Source organism: Microcebus murinus, chromosome 14 (genome assembly GCF_040939455.1).
Source record: "Microcebus murinus isolate Inina chromosome 14, M.murinus_Inina_mat1.0, whole genome shotgun sequence".
Classification (NCBI taxonomy): Eukaryota; Metazoa; Chordata; class Mammalia; order Primates; family Cheirogaleidae; genus Microcebus; species Microcebus murinus.
In genome coordinates, this window is record NC_134117.1 from 24,191,305 (window position 1) to 24,207,209 (window position 15,905).

The 15,905-nt window shown below is 59.7% G+C and overlaps 1 protein-coding gene across 2 annotated transcripts; it reads left to right on the plus strand.

The window, feature by feature from the left end:
• The first annotated feature begins 157 nt into the window (after positions 1-157).
• On the plus strand, positions 158-15,812 carry PSD (pleckstrin and Sec7 domain containing). 2 transcript variants are annotated; one of them, XM_012769778.3, is made up of 18 exons: positions 158-690; positions 985-1,043; positions 2,278-3,014; positions 3,292-3,394; positions 3,869-4,229; positions 4,938-5,378; positions 6,531-6,725; positions 6,891-6,971; positions 7,144-7,256; positions 7,896-7,954; positions 8,084-8,173; positions 11,833-11,876; positions 13,266-13,456; positions 13,540-13,610; positions 13,710-13,867; positions 14,010-14,154; positions 14,437-14,580; positions 15,008-15,812. In XM_012769778.3, the coding sequence occupies exons 3-18, from the start codon at positions 2,361-2,363 to the stop codon at positions 15,233-15,235; spliced, it is 3,078 nt and encodes a 1,025-aa protein (XP_012625232.1). In that variant the 5' UTR covers positions 158-690; positions 985-1,043; positions 2,278-2,360; the 3' UTR covers positions 15,236-15,812. The 2 variants fall into 2 exon arrangements, with proteins under 2 accessions (XP_012625232.1, XP_012625238.1); XM_012769784.3 differs by lacking the exon at positions 158-690 and having other exon boundaries at positions 935-1,043.
• The last annotated feature ends 93 nt before the right edge of the window (positions 15,813-15,905 follow it).

A 15,905-nucleotide genomic window follows, 5' to 3' on the forward strand; every position in this document is an offset into this window, starting at 1 on the left:
CCCCTCTTTGGTCGAGCCTCTGCGCCTGCGCAGTGCGACAAATCTGGCGCTGTCCCCTTCAGCACCACGCGGAACCCGTGCCACCCCTCCCCGCGGTGAGCCCCGCGCGCCCCCGCCTCGCACGTCCTTGCGCCCCCTGACCGCCCAAACAGACCCCTTCTTCCTTCCGAGGTCGCCACCTTCCCATCCTGGCCTTCCTAAGGAGAGTAGTTGCCATAGTAACTCGAGCGGCGCTTTCTTAAAATAGCCGGGACCCCTTCTACCCTGGCCAAGGGTACTAGGGATGCCTGTCCCCCACTTCTTCCAGTCCGGGGATCATCCCGTCTAACCTCTTACCCCTAGGCCGGAGGGACACCTAGCTCAGTCAGTTAAGCAGTTCTTCCTGAAGTCTGGCTTAACATCCCTCCTGCTGCATCCAGGGTGGGTGGTCAGGGTTGGGTCTCCCGGGTCCAGGACTCAAAACCCCAAAGGGTTCAATGTTCCCTAGATCTCCCTTCCATAGTTGATGGTCTCCTGGATTTAAGAGGCGGGTCTGGTCTACACCCATACCGTGTGCTTGGCGCGTCCGCGTGCTCGTGGGGGCGGGAGCGCGTGTGGCATGTAACAGGTCATGTGGCAGCCTCCTAGGGACACGCGTGGGGTCTGGAGCGGGACACGCGTGTGCAACTGGGCCATACGTGTGGCACAGGGGTCAGTGAGTGAGAAGGACGTAGACACGAGTGGGGTGGGGCACGTGAGGGTCTGGAGAATAGAACCAGGGGTTCCATGAGCCCTCCCCCTTATCTGGGGCGGGTCTTAGGTTGGCGGGAGAGCTCAGCGGAGACCTAGTGACGAGAGAGGCTGGCAGCCTCCGGGGCTCAGGGCCCTGGGAGAGGGCGGGGGGGTGGGGGGGATTAGCGTTGCCTGAGCAGCGCGTAGGGGGTAGGAGGAGGGATTGAGAGGCGGGCGGGCCTGGAGCAAGCAGGAGCCGCGCTGCCTTCACAGCTGAGCAGGGCCCAGCCTCTCCTCTGCCTCTCCTCGGTCTCAGCTCCAGGCGAGCAGCGGTGAGTACTGAGGTGGCTTTGAGTGGGGGCTGCACAGAGAACTGCGCTGGGCCCCCTTTGAGCTTCTGGAATCTGCCTGGCAGGGTTGCTGTTCCTGACCTCTGCCCCTACCCTGTGTTGCCACCAGAGGCCCCATTACCCCTTTATGATCCCTCCTGGGCTGTCATTCTCCTGGTGGGAAAGGGGGTGGAGAAGGATGTGGTGCAGTCTCCCCCCCCCAGGAGACCCCAGGGACTGGAAGTGGGGGGAGGGTATGTGTCCCTGCCTGAGGATGTGTGCAAATGTACATCTGTATTTGTATGTGACTGTGATCAGTATGTCTCTGTGAGTGTCTGGTACACCTGTATCTCTGTGTGTATTGGAGAATGAGAGCCTGTGTATATATTTGGGTATCTCTTTGTGTGTTCCTGTTTGGTGATGGTGTGTGTGTAAAACAAGCATGTGCCTTTCTATTACACACATATTTGTTATGACTGTGCAAGTGCATGAGGGTGTGTCTTTGAGCAATATGTGTGTCTGTCTGTGTGTGCCGGAGGGTGTTGTCTATGAATGTGTTTAACTGTGTACTGACATATTTGTCCTTATGTGTGTGTGCATGAGTGCGTGTGTGTGTGTGTATATGTGTGTGCCAGTCTGTACCTGTGTGGAGAACAAGAATGTCCCTTTTCCATTTAGCATGTATGTACTGGGGATAGGGATCTGTGCTCAGGCCTTTCTCCTCCCCTCCACCCTGTGCCTCTAAGCCCTTCGTCGTCCCTATATAACCCCCATTCTTCCTCCTTCTCCTTCCAGGAGGCTTGGGTTCCCCTTCCCTGAGTGAGGGGCCTCCATAAGAGGGACTGTAGTGGCCCTAGAGCTGTATGGTGTGATAGTTGGCTGACAATCCTGAGCCAGAGGGTGGGGTATCAGCTCCCCCACACCAGAAGTAGCTCCAAAGAGCCCTAGTAACTCTGGGCTCACTCAACTTCTGGAATAGCTTTCTCTCCCCTCCCAGGGTGATCCTCAGGGCCTCCAGGCAGAAGAAGAGGTGCCAGGGGCCCACTGGGTGTGCAGTTCTTTTCTCCTCAGGCCTCCATGGAAGTAGCCTCCGGTGTAGGATCAGTGATCCCATATTCCCAGGGAGGGCTAGGTCCCTGGTGCTCTGACGCCCCAGCCAACTGTCCCTTCCCTGTCTCTGCTGTCCCACCCATCTAACTTCCTGGCAGTTCATCCTGCTCCCCTTCCTCTCTTACAGGCCTGTCTGAAGAGCATGCAGCCCCCTCACTCCCCGCCTGGCCTCGCCATCCCTGCCCCCCCAGCCTGACCCCCGGCCCCAGCATGGCCCAGGGTGCCATGCGCTTCTGCTCAGAAGGCGACTGTGCCATTTCCCCGCCACGATGCCCACGCCGCTGGCTCCCCGAAGGTCCAGTGCCCCAGAGCCCCCCAGCCAGCATGTATGGCAGCACAGGCTCCTTGCTACGACGAGTGGCAGGTCCAGGTCCCCGAGGCCGGGAACTGGGACGTGTGACAGCACCCTGTACACCTCTGCGTGGTCCCCCCTCACCCTGCATTGCTCCTTCACCCTGGGCACCCTCTTCACCCACTGGCCAGCCCCCACCAGGGGCCCAGAGCTCTGTGGTCATCTTCCGCTTTGTGGAGAAGGCCAGTGTGAGGCCACTGAATGGGCTACCTGCTCCCGGAGGCTTGAGTCGGAGCTGGGATCTGGGTGGGGTTTCTCCTCCCAGGCCCGCCCCAGCCCTTGGGCCTGTCTCCAATCGCAAGTTACGGCTGGAGGCATCCACGTCAGACCCACTCCCAGCCAGAGGAGGCTCAGCCCTTCCTTGCAGCCGGAACCCTTTACATGGGCCACCAGTTCCACCCCAGGTTGGGACAGATGGTCTTTATTCCTCTCTCCCCAATGGGCTGGGGGGACCCCCTGAGCACCTGGCCACGCTATTCCGAGGACCTGCTGACACTGGATTACTGAACCAGGTATGGAACCTCCCTTGGGCTCCCTGGGATCCCAGTGACCCAGTGAAGAAGGGGCAAGGCTTGGACCCCTGTCGGACTTGGGCCTGTCTGTTGTCCACTCTGAATCCTTTAATCTGTCCTAAATATGTCTCCTTTTTGCCCTCTGTGTTTGTCCCTGTGTCTCTGCACCTCCATCTCTGTCACTGTGCGTTTTTGTTTCTGTGTTTCTGTCCCATATTCTTGTGTCCTTGTATGTCTGGCTTTTTCTCTGGGTGCCTATGTCTCCCTCTTGGCTCAGGGAGACACCTGGTCCTCCCCCCGGGAAGTTTCCTCTCATGCCCAGAGAATTGCTCGAGCCAAATGGGAATTCTTCTATGGCTCCTTGGACCCCCCCAGCTCAGGTAAGGCCAGGACTGGGGCAAGGAGAACATGGCAGGGCCATCCCCATGTCGGCTGAGGCTTGGGAGGGAGCCTGTTTTCAAACTTCCCCCGATCTCTGCCTGGGCTCCTGAGTCAGCCAGGCCTCCCTAAGCCTCAAACTTTCCATGTGCGTTATGAAGGGGCCTGGGTGATAGGGCTGGGAGGTGCCTGGAGGAGGCTGGGTAGTGCAGGGAGGGGAGAGGATGTCGGTGGTCATTCCACACAGTGAGGAGGCGGGTCTCCTTCAGGCTCCTCCAAGTTGTCTGACAAGAACTTGGTTTGAAATGAGCTCTACTGGCACCAGGGACAAGCTAAGTTTGTAGCAGGAGGAGTGGTGGCAAGCCAGTGAGAGGACTTCCTGCCAATATGAGGCAGTGGACAGGGTTCTGAGAACAGGGTCAGGACAAGGAGCTGACAAGGACAACCTCCTGACCTGGATGCTATGCACACTGCAGGTGCTAAGCCCCCAGAGCGGGCTCCCCCATCTCCTCCTGGGGTGGGCTCAGGGCAGGGCTCTGGGGTGGCTGTGGGGCGAGCAGCCAAGTACTCCGAGACGGACCTGGACACGGTGCCCCTGAGGTGCTACCGCGAGACTGACATCGATGAGGTGCTGGCTGAGCGGGAGGAGGCTGACTCGGCCATCGAGAGCCAGCCCAGCTCTGAGGGCCTGCCTGGCACTGCCCGCCCCCCGGCCCCCCGGCCCAGCCCAGGCCCTGGCCCCTGTTCCAGCCTGGGCAGTGGCAACGAAGACGAGGATGAGGCAGGCGGGGAAGAGGATGTGGACGACGAGGTGTTTGAGGCCTCAGAGGGGGCCCGGTGAGTGAGGGAGTGGGGAAGAAGGTGGCTTGCTCCTTCCCACTGGCCCAGAGGCCAAGCCAGGTCAAAGGGACTGGGATAGATGAGGATGGGGCTGGGACAGCAGGACCAGGCTGCGGTGCTGCAGGGCAGAGTGGGGAGCAGGAGATTCTGCACAGAGGCCGAGGCCTGAGGCAATGCTAGGGATGTGGGGAGCTGGTATCAGCAAGAACCCAGGGGGGTGGGGGCAGCCAGGAAGAAGAGACAAGGAATTATAGCAGGATGGGGGTCAGGTGCCAGGCCAGAGGCCAGGATCAAGCCTGGGGACCGGGGGTCATCAGTCCAGATCCTGGGTCCTGGTGGAGAGTGGGGCGTGTGGGGCTTTCCTTTCCGTCTCACACCCCATTGCAGCTTGGAGCTTCATCTTCTCCTAAGATGTTGCCAAAAATAGAAATGGGATGGCAGGAGGGAAGAGGATCAGGGAAAAGGAGGAGAAAGGGAGATTAGCAGGGAGGGAGGGAGGAGGGAGAGAGAGGATGGGGTGCTGGGGACTGGTAGGGCTGGGATGCCCTATCGGTATATACCCAAGAGGGTCTTTTTTGTTAGGGGGTTGGGAGCCTGTGAAAAGGGGATGATAATCCCCTTAACAGAGTCAGCCTGAGTTCAATGAAATCCTGCCCGACACCTGTGCTCTGGGCCCCAGATCAAAGATTTCTCCTGCCCCTGCAGGCCAGGGAGCCGGCTGCCTCACACTGGGCCTCTCAAATCTCCTGTGCCCTTTCTACCCGGGACCAGCCCCTCGGCCGATGGGCCCGACTCCTTCAGTTGTGTGTTCGAAGCCATCCTGGAGTCACACCGGGCCAAGGGCACCTCCTACACCAGCCTCGCCTCGCTGGAGGCCCTGGCCTCACCTGGCCCAACCCAGAGCCCTTTCTTCACCTTTGAGCTGCCTCCCCAACCCCCAACCCTGCGGCCTGACCCTCCTGCTCCTGCCCCACTTGCCCCTCTGGAACTGGACTCTGGTACCAGCTCCGCTGCTGATGGTCCTTGGACACAGAGAGGGGAGGAGGAAGAGGCAGAGACCAGAGCCAAACTGGCCCCAGAGAGGGAGCCCCCTAGTCCCTGCCACTCAGATGACAGCCTTGGGCTGGGGGCGGCACCCCTTGGCAGGTGAGTAATTACTCTGGTCCCTTAGATCTGAGGCCCCAGAGCCCCAGCTCTGTCCCAGAGCTGATTTAAGGGACAGATCCTGACTGTGAGGATGTAGTTAATATTCCTGACCCTGAGTAGGGGTGGTTATAGGGTACAGATGCCTGTTTTCACGTTTGGATGATAGCACCCCTGGTCTCAAATCCAGTGACTTGAGAAACCATGATTCAGGACTGAAGGATCCCCAGAGAACATCCTCCTTTCTCCCTGGAGCATCCTTTCCTCTCCAGGCAGTCTCCAACCTACTTAGAATTCCCATGACTTTACCCCACCCAGCCTGGAGGCTTCACCAAAGATGGAGCCACCAGTCTCCCCCACTGCCTCCCTCCCATGTTGGCCCCTGCCCAATCAGGCATCTCTCACCCTGCTCCAGGAAGTCCTCTCACAGTCTAACCTTTCTGCTCTCCACTCTGCCAACTACCCTCTCAGTCATGGAAGCCATGGCAACAGGAGGGGGTGGCCAGGGAGAGAGCGTTGCCTAGCAACCAGTAGTTTCCGGCCTCTTGTCTCTGGGGTGACAGGTGGCTTTGCGAGTAGAGCAGCTGGGGTGGGAAGGGAAGAGGAGGAGACAAAGAGGATGAGGGGTGCACCCTGTCCCCCAGGTCCCCTAACCCCAGAGGCTGCTGCTTTGGGGAGCACCAAGAAGAGACTCCCCTCCCTAAATGGTGGGAGGAAGAAAGACTTAGGAGCAGGAGGGTATCCCTGCTGCCCTCAAATCTTTGCCTGACCCTCCACTGTTCCTCCCTGTGACCCATCTATTCTGCCTTTGTCCATATTCTCAGACACAGAGGACTATGCTCTGAGTAGGGCCAGTGTAGGGATGGGGGTTTATATCTAATAGCAAACTTAGGCCTTTAGGGAAGCAGCCAGAACTCCCACAGCAACAAGATGGATGTGGGTTAGATTTGAGGCAGGACTTCCATGGAGAGGTGGTAATGATGGAATAGACTGATGGACAGAGCCTGTACAGTCTCCTTCCCTGAAGAAAAGAAAATTGCCCTCCCCATGTCCCTCTCTCCTCTTCTCCATCTTCTGGACCTGGAGGCAGAGGGAGGGACTAGATGGCCTCTGGGGGCCCTGCCCCACCCTTGAGCTGGTGTTCTATCCTGGCAGCGAACTACCCCTGAGCCAGCTGGTGTCTGACTCAGACTCAGAGCTGGACAGCACAGAGCGGCTGGCCCTGGGAAGCACAGACACCTTGTCCAATGGGCAGAAAGCGGATCTGGAGGCCGCACAGCGCCTGGCCAAGAGGCTGTACCGACTAGATGGCTTCAGGAAGGCCGATGTGGCCAGGCACCTGGGCAAGAAGTAAAGCCACTGGGCTGGGTCTGAGGAAGAGGGTGGAGGGAATGCATCCTGGGGACAGCACCTCCACATCCTCTCCATCCAGTGCCCCTGGGTCTCTAGGTAACCCCCAGCTGACCCCTGACACTGCCTCTTGAGATCCCACCTGTTTCTCTGCCCTGCCCACAGCAATGACTTCAGCAAACTGGTGGCTGGGGAGTACCTCAAGTTCTTTGTCTTCACGGGCATGACTCTGGACCAAGCTCTCAGGTGCGTGTGGAGCCAATTGAGGACAGGCCCCCCAGTCTCTAGGCTTGGTGTGCAGGGCAACAGCTGCACCTCTTCTCAGCCCTTGTGTCTCCCATGAGCTAACATCACACTGCCCATGCCGGTAAGGGAACCTTGTGTAGGGATGACATCCTCCCTCTTTCCCTGTCCCCAGGGTGTTTCTGAAGGAGCTGGCCTTAATGGGTGAGACCCAGGAACGGGAGCGTGTGCTGGCCCACTTCTCCCAGCGATACTTCCAGTGCAATCCCGAAGCCCTGTCCTCAGAGGGTAAGGAGGCCGAGAGCAGGACTATCCCAGCTGGCCAGAAGCAGATGGGCTGGCACTGAGTGTGTGTATAGGAGCATGAGTATGTGTGCAGGAGGGAATGAATGTGTAGGCATGTGAACATGCATATGGACAGACAGTGCTGGCATAGATACGTGTATGTGGATACATGGGGCAGGCATATTGCTAGGGTCAAGAGTGTGTTGTGAAGAGGCAGGGGTTTGTATGCAGTTGGTCACGTACACGTCCCAGACAGTGCTTGGCTTGAGTGGGGATTCTGCCTGGCTGCAGCGATTTGCGGAAGTACTGGGTTGACTTGCTGTGTTCGATGCATAGAGGCATGCGATTGTGGGGGCGAGCAATGGGGAGCCCCCAGCACCTTAGAGAGCTAGGAAAGGGATCCTGAGAAAAGGGAGAGGTCCTTGCTGAGAGATCTGCTGGTGGAGGAGGTCTTTTCTGGGGAGGGTTCACTAATGGGGTTCAGGACATAGGAGCTGGTGGTTGTGGGCCAAAGGGGGTCCTGAAAGGGTGTGAGAGGGGGGTACGACGGGGTGGGGAGGGGATGAACTAAGAGGCTAGGTAAGATGGCTGTGGGAAGAGTCCCTGAGAAGTGGTGGTGGCTGAATGTCAGCTTTTCCCTAGACGGTGCCCACACGCTGACCTGCGCCCTCATGCTACTCAACACAGATCTCCATGGCCACGTGAGTGGGGGGCCACGTGAGTGGGGGTGGCATGGGCAGGAGCCAGGAAAACAGACCCCTCTCCAGAGACTTAAAAGCCGGGGAGGCCTAGGGCCCTTCAAGCTCACAGACCTCTGTTCCCTCCCTTAGAACATCGGGAAGCGCATGACCTGCGGGGACTTCATCGGGAACCTGGAGGGCCTCAACGACGGCGGCGACTTCCCCAGGGAGCTGCTCAAGGTGGGGGGCGGGGCAGCGTAGAAGTTGCTGGAGGGGAAGGATGGAGGACTCAGTCGGCAGCAGAGTCGGAGGGAGGACAGGGGTGGGGCTTGCAGGCCCCCGGCTCCTGCTGCGGAACCTGGGCTCTCGTGACTCAGCCTGGGGACCGCCCCCTGTCCCAGCCCCCACACGCAGGCTCTCCCGGAACATGCGCACACGCGTGCAATCGCGCGTCGGGGGAGGGGAGCGGCTCTGGAAAACACTTGAGAGGGCGGTGGGTCCTGTACCCTGCCTTTGCCTTGTCGTTCCCGTCCTCCAGCGTGTACTGGGGGTGAAAGGGGGTTCCTGCATGGGGCAGGGGGTACTCTGGCACACCGCTCCCACCCCAGTGTGTACAGCCACAAAGATTTCCTGGTACCGATGCGCCGGAGGGCCCAGGAGGTAGAGGGGGCCTGAGAGGGACAAAGGCTTTTCTGAGGTTGCGCAGCAAGTTGTCGCAAAGCTGGGACTTGATTAGGCGGTTCTGGCTCCCTGTGGGCAGGTCCCAGGCCCCAGGCCCAGGCACTAGCTCCAGCACCGTCACTTGAGGGGTCCGATGATACACAAGGGCTGGCGGGGGTGGGAGGAAAAGGGGGGCGTCCCAGTCCCGTGGGTTCATTCCTGTTCCTGATCACGTGCTCTTTTATGCCGAGGAGTCCTCGGCTCACTGGAAGAAACCCCCAGGGGTGGAAAAAGGTGCCTCTGGGCCACTACACACATGTAACTGCACAGGAGTGTCGTAGGGCGTGTCTATGAGCTTGGGGTGTATTGGGCTTCTGAATTTGAGGATGTGTCTGAGTGGGGGTGTCTATTGTGAGTTAAGGTGTTGGATGAGTTTGGGGTGTATGCCTGAGTTGTATATGTGCGACAGGGCATCAGTGAATCAAGAGGGTTTGTATGGCTCGGGGTATTTGTGCTTTCGGGCTTATGATTTAGTGTGTATCCGAGTTGGGGTGTAGGCTGGGTGTTTGTGTGATGGCTTCTACATCTTCGAGTTGGATGTGTCTGATTTTTGACATATGCCTGTGAGTAGGGGGTGTATGTTGAGTCAAAGATTGTACATTTGAGGTGTACATCTGAGTTTGAAGTGTCTGTGAGTTGGTGTGACTGTGAATTGGCACGTCTGGTTAGATGGGGTGTATGAGTGAACTGGGGTATGTGAATGTGAGTTGGGATATATATGGGCCATTTGGGGGGTATCTACGGGTGAGTTGGATGAGGCCGGGGCTATTCCCTGGCTGCCTCCATCCATCCTGCCTCAAGTGCCCTCCCGAGTCAGTGTCAAAGGGCGCTGGGCCAGCGGTCTGACTCCTCCCATCTCCAACCCCATCTCGAGGAGCCAGGAAGGGAGTTCCAGACCCTACGAGTTCAGCCCACCTTCACGCCCCAGGCCTAGAGCTCCCAGCGCCCCTGCCAGTTTTCCGGGAGCAGCCCGAGCCGCCCGCCCCCATGCAAGCGCCCCTGCTGGCCTCCCCAGGCTCCTCCCGGTGGTGGCGCTGAGAGCCCCCCTCACGGTCAGGCGCCTGCATTTCGCGCCGTCCCCGCCCCCAGCCCTCGTCCTCCCCTCCCCTTCGGCGCCCCCCTCCCGCTCGCGCGGAGCTGCAGAGCAGACAGCGCCGCCGCCGCGCGCGCTCGGTGCGTCGGTGGGAGCCGGGCCGGGCCGGGCCGGGCCGGGCTCGGGCCGCGCCGTGCCGCTGGCGCTGGCTGTCGGGGGAGCCGTCCGCTGGCCGTTCGGGGCGGCCCGGGGGCCAAGGGCGGGCGGGGGCATGGCCGGGGGCCGCGGCGCTCCGGCCGGGCCAGCATGATCGGCGTCAACAGCATCCACAGCAGCGCCGGGCGGCTGCGCTCGCGCTCGCTGTGCTCCGTGCGCTACGGACGCACCCACCGCGGCGCGGAGACCCTGTGCTACGGCTGGCCGCAGCGCTCGCGCAGTCTCAAGCCCGTGCTCTACACCGACCTGGTGGTCAGCCGCCTGCAGAGCCGCAAGAAGAAAAAGGCGGTGAGGGCGTTGGGGCCGCGGCCCACGCCAGGCTGGGGGGCGACCGAGGGGGCGGCTTGAGGGAGGCGCCGAGGTCGGCAGGAGCCGAGGGGGGCATCGATGGGGCCAAGGGAGGATCCCGGCAGGGACAGAGCTCACGGGTATGGACTGGAGGCGACAGGGAGGACACAGAGCCTTGGACCAAGGTGGGCTTCACAAACCAAAGGGTCATTGGGGAGGAAGAGGGTTTTCTAGATGGAAGCATGACATGGGACTCTGCGATGGGGTTCAGGATCTTTGAAGGAAGGTGTGCTTGTGGGCCAAAGGGGATCCTGAACGTGGCAGGGGACAAACTAGAAGGCTGGCGACAAGGATTGCAGGTTGGGTCTTGGTGGCCACTTCAGAGTGGCCAGAGAGTTGGAGAGTGAGGGTTTAGGGGTCTAAGCCATGCTGCGTTGGGGCCGCGGATGTGCTGGGAGTGCTATGTTGATTAGCTTGGGTTGTGCTGGCGAGGCGGTGGAGGCTGGTGCACCCACCCCCAGACAGGGTGTGGACAGAGTGTACACGGGTGGGATGCCTGGCTAGCCTTGTGGCTGGGCATGGCTGTGGGCAGTTGAGAGAGTCAGGGACTGTGGTATGTTGGAGGGAGTGAAGGGGGTTGTGTCCCATCACAGGGAAGGTGCCGACGTCACCATTGCACCCAGCTCACATGCAGGCAGCATCACATGCCACACACTTAGCCCAACACACACATGCTGGGGACACACCTACTCAGACAGGCTGGCAGAAGCACCCCCACAGTTGGAGGCGCTGGCGTGGACCCATGTTCCAGGCTACTCCCAAGAAGAGGGCTCCCCTACACTACTCCTGGAGCCTATTCTCTCCTCTAACCACCTCAAGGCTCCCAAGTGTCCTTCAGGCCACCTGTATGGAGAGGAAGTGACTGGTTCAGAAGCTCACAGGAAGTTTGTTTGGCAGTGATTGGAAGCTAAACCTCTGCTTTTAGACTAGTGTTCACTCCCCAGTAACATGACGTGTGCACATGGGCAGGAGCTGGATTGCCCAGACTATGGGCTTGGTAGGGCTGTCTGGGTGAGGGGAGGCTCAGTTTGTCCTGCGGTTGGAAGCCATGATAGTGTATTCTCTGTTAGTCAAGGAATAAGCTGAAGAGTGAGTCCTCTATGCTGGGGCCTCAGTTTCCCCATATGCTGTGTGTGGATTTATCCTGTGGAAACAGGCCAAAGCATGTGGTTGGGGGAGGGAGAGTTCCTAGGGCTGCTCCTTCCCATCCCCTCCAGGGCTGTCCTTCTGCCCAGGGTCCGAGCAGGATAGCCCCTTAACAATAATAAAGGTGATAATGGCAGCTACCCTTTATTGTGCGTCAACCTGTGCCAGGGTGCCCTGTGCGAACTGCTTGTGCCCACGTGTCGCTACGTTCGTTCCTCCCTGTGGATACTTGCCCAGAGTCATGCAGCTAAAGTGGTGGAGCTGGGCCTTGGTCTCTATTCCAGAGTTTGTATTCTTGGTCATTATACCCTGCTGCCCCTTCCCCTTTGTTCTGTCTCCTTTCCCAAGTTGGGAGGGAGGGCTCTGACATTGGGGTACATGGTGTACCCTCCCCCAGGACTGACCCACAGTCCCCCGATTTGTTCCTCCCTCCCAGGCCTTGTACAGCTCCATCAAGAATGAAAAGTTGCAGTGGGCCATGTGAGTCCTGGGGCTGAGTGGTGGGTTAGGGGTGGGGCTTGGGGAAGGGGCTGCCTGGGGTGGCCAGGAGAACTGGGTGGACCCTGTGAGTCCTGGGGCTGTGGGGCAGGGGAGGGGTGAGAGTGCATGAGAGACAGTGGGGCTGCCTCACTTCCTTCTTTGGAGATGCCTGCCTGTACCTGGGGCTCTGCGTCTTGTCTCTGGCTGGGTTGTTATGACAAGCGGGGGTTATGTGTGTGCTGAAACATAAAAAGGAGGTCCCCTGGCAACCCTAGTGGGAAATTAGAAGCCTCTGGAAGTAGGTCCCTGACCAGTAGCACCAGTGGCCCTACTTAGGTCCTAGGAAGCCCAGATGTCACAGAACAAGGAACCATATTTATTCTTGGCAGCCCCCAGTAGAAACAGCGAGTCTCAAAGTGTTAGAGAGTCCAGTTTGAGAGAGGAGGTCCACTTTTGGCCTTGGGGCTCCTAGTCTGAGGGTGCAGCACTCATCGTAACAGCCAGTAGATTGCTGTGTTTGCTGGTATCTGCTGAGAGCCTCTGTGCAGTTTAGCTAGGAGCTCCCGTTAGGGGAGAAGACCTCGCAGGAGGCAGAGCTCAGGATTAGGGTGCAGGGGGAGATCAGGGAAGGCTTTTAGGAGGGTTGGAACTGGCACAAGTCTCAAAGGAGGCGAAACATTTGGGAAAGGAAAAGGGGAAGTTGGTATTTGGGAGGCAAAGGCGTGGCTGATGTGTGAGTGGGAGACCATGAGGGGGCAGGCCTGGCTGGAATGGAGCGTGGAAGAGGATGATGTTGGGAGAGATGCAGTGTAGGCTCCAGATGGGAGGCAGTAGGGAGCTACTGCAGGTTCTTGAGCAAGGGAATGGCAAGATAGAATCCAATTTTTATTGGTCTGACAGAGCCTGCAGACCAGGATGTATGGGGGTAGGGGGACACTGGAAGCCACTTCTTCCTCCTCCTGCCACCATTTAGCCAACACGCTATGAGCAAAGCCTAGTGCTGGATGTGGTTGAGACAGCATTGAGTCAGACATGTGTCTGTCCTGGTGGAGATGGGTGTGAGGGTTGGAGTGTGTGCAGAAATGGAGAGGACAGGCCTAGTGACACGTGAGGGGAGGAAGAGACAGTTGTGGCTTTATGCTGCGGAGCTCTAACCTAAGGAGGAGACAGATTGCCTCTAGGTGCCTTGCTCTGAGGGGGAGAGGCACAGCTACACCCTGGGGAGATCCGGTCTGAGGTGGGAGACATGACAGCATCCCCAGGGTGATGGGACGCCCTCCCCCACATCTCCACAAACACTGAAGGGGCTTTCAGGGTGGGCAGAAGCCAGGACTGAAGAGGGGGTGATGGCTCCATGGCCAGCCCCACCTGAGGTGATTACATCTGCAGAGACGAGGAGGAGCTGAGACGCTCTCTGTCTGAGTTGGCTGACCCGAACCCTAAGGTCATCAAGCGGGTCAGCGGGGGCAGTGGCAGCGGCTCCAGCCCTTTCCTGGACCTGACTCCCGAGCCTGGGGCCGCCGTCTACAAGCACGGGGCCCTGGTGCGAAAGGTGCACGCAGACCCCGACTGCAGGAAGAGTACGTGGCCAGGTGGAAGGGGCTGGGGGATGGATGGGAGTGGGCCTGTCCCTGCCCCCGCTGACCTGTCTTCCTTCCCCCAGCACCTCGGGGCAAGCGGGGCTGGAAGAGCTTCCACGGAATCCTCAAGGGCATGATCCTCTACCTGCAGAAGGTGCGGGGCCAGGCTGAAGGGTTGGGGCTGGGCTGGCTGAGGGGGGCATAGGTGGGCCCAGCTGGGACTGGGGCCAGGACAAGATGGGTACCCCTGCAGGAGGAGTACCAGCCCGGGAAGGCCCTTTCGGAGGCGGAGCTCAAGAATGCCATCAGCATCCACCATGCCCTGGCCACCCGAGCCAGCGACTACAGCAAGAGGCCCCACGTCTTCTACCTGCGCACAGCTGACTGGCGGGTCTTCCTTTTCCAGGCCCCGTGAGTGCCTTCCTCCTGCCCATCCCGGACCCCTTCACTCCAGCTTCCATCTTGCTCCCCTCCCTTGTCCCTGGATTGCTTCATTCTTCTTTAGGCCCAGAACTCTGGGCCCAGGTCCCAAGGGGCTGTGCTGTCTCCCCAGGAGCCTGGAACAGATGCAGTCCTGGATCACTCGCATCAATGTGGTGGCTGCCATGTTCTCTGCACCCCCATTCCCAGCTGCTGTTAGTTCCCAGAAGAAGTTCAGCCGCCCTCTCCTGCCCAGCGCTGCCACCCGCCTCTCCCAGGTAGCCCCAGCTCAGTCTGCCTGGTGCCAGTGGGATGGAGGGGGCAGGCCCAAGCCATCTGCACTCAGAGATGCTGTGTATGATCATGTAGCTGTCCCCTGCACCAGGACACTGGCCATAGGGGGCGAGTGCAGCCTGAAAGCCAGCCCCCAGCCCCCTTGCTACCTGGTAACCCAGACATGGTGCTTTGTTCATCCAAAGGAAGGGGTGTCTTTTTAAAAATTTGTACAAAGGCACTGTATAAGCTGGAGTGACCCTGACCATGCTCCCCTTGGCTGCCAGGAGGAGCAGGTGCGGACCCACGAGGCCAAGCTGAAGGCCATGGCAAGCGAGCTGCGGGAGCACCGGGCTGCCCACCTGAGCAGGAAGGCCCGGGGCAAGGAGGCTGACGAGCAGCGGCAAAAGGAGGCCTACCTGGAGTTTGAGGTGAGCCTCCCTGCCTGGGCACCTCTTTGTCACCACACAGAGGCTCAGACTAGGGTGAAGGGCATGGACTCTTAAGAGTAGGACCAGCTGGATGACGTTGGACAGGCTGTTAACTCTGAGCCTCAGTTTCCTCTTCTGTGGAACAAAGACAACATTCCACACCCACTAGGATCATGAAGTGACATGTCTGTAAAGTGCTGGTAAAGCATCAAGAAACTTTAGCTGTTGCAGTTAGTAGTCCCGAGAGAGCCCAGAGAGGGTCCCCAACCTGCCAGGGGGCCATGTCACAGTCCTTGGGAGCTTTTGGGGCTTCAGAGGTGGGCAGGACCCTGCCGTCTCCTATCCCTCTCTGGTGGCCCTCCCTGTCCAGTGGGGTGGGATGGGCAGAGCAGGCTGAGCAGGCTCTCACAGCCCTGCCCCTCTTCAGAAATCCCGCTATGGCACGTACGCGGCGCTGCTGCGGGTCAAGCTGAAGGCGGGCAGTGAAGAGCTGGATGCCGTAGAGGCAGCACTGGCCCAGGCCGGGAGCGTGGAGGATGGACTTCCCCCGTCTCACTCCAGTCCCTCCCTGCAGCCCAACCACTCCAGCCAGCCCCGGGCTCGTCGTGGGTCAGAGTCTCGGGCGGGCACAGGCAGCGGGCGAAGGAAGCCCTGAGGTGGGGGTGAGGGCAGCGGTGCCTGGTGGGCACCAGCAGGATGACATGGCCCTGCCTGAGCCCAGGCCGGCCTCGGGCCACCCATGAGGGCCTTGTGGCCCAGGGCCCGACCGCGCCGGACGCGGTGTCCGGGGCAGGGCTGAGGCATGGGCCTCAGGAGCCTACACTGAGGGCCCGTCGGAGACCCCCTTTTTGTGATAATGTTTTGCACTTTTCGTACTGGGGGGGCGGGGGTGGGGGCAGGAGGGGCCAGTGCCCCTGAACTTTTGATGCTTTTTTTTTGCGTGGGGGAGGCCTGACAACGTTTCCGCTTTCTGCTGAGACCACCCTCACCCTGACACCAGCAATCCCCCTCCGTCCTGGGGCCTGGCTCAGACAGAGGCCAGGAGTTGGGGCTGAGCTGGTTTTCCCTCCTTCCTCCCCAAGGGCTCACCCTCTCTCTTTCCAGAGGTGGAGGAAGGGCGTCCATGTCAAGGCCCGGTACGTGGGCCAGGGACAGTGCGGCCTTGCCTTCCCTCCTCAGTGGGCCCTGCCCTCTGTACAGCCTCCACCCCATTAAAACTGCTCTGGACTTGCCGACTGGGCCTCCTCCTTCTCTGGTCTCCAGTGCCTGGCTTGGGGCCAGGGTGGGTGGCTGGTTCCGGGGACAAGAGTCACATCGGGATTACC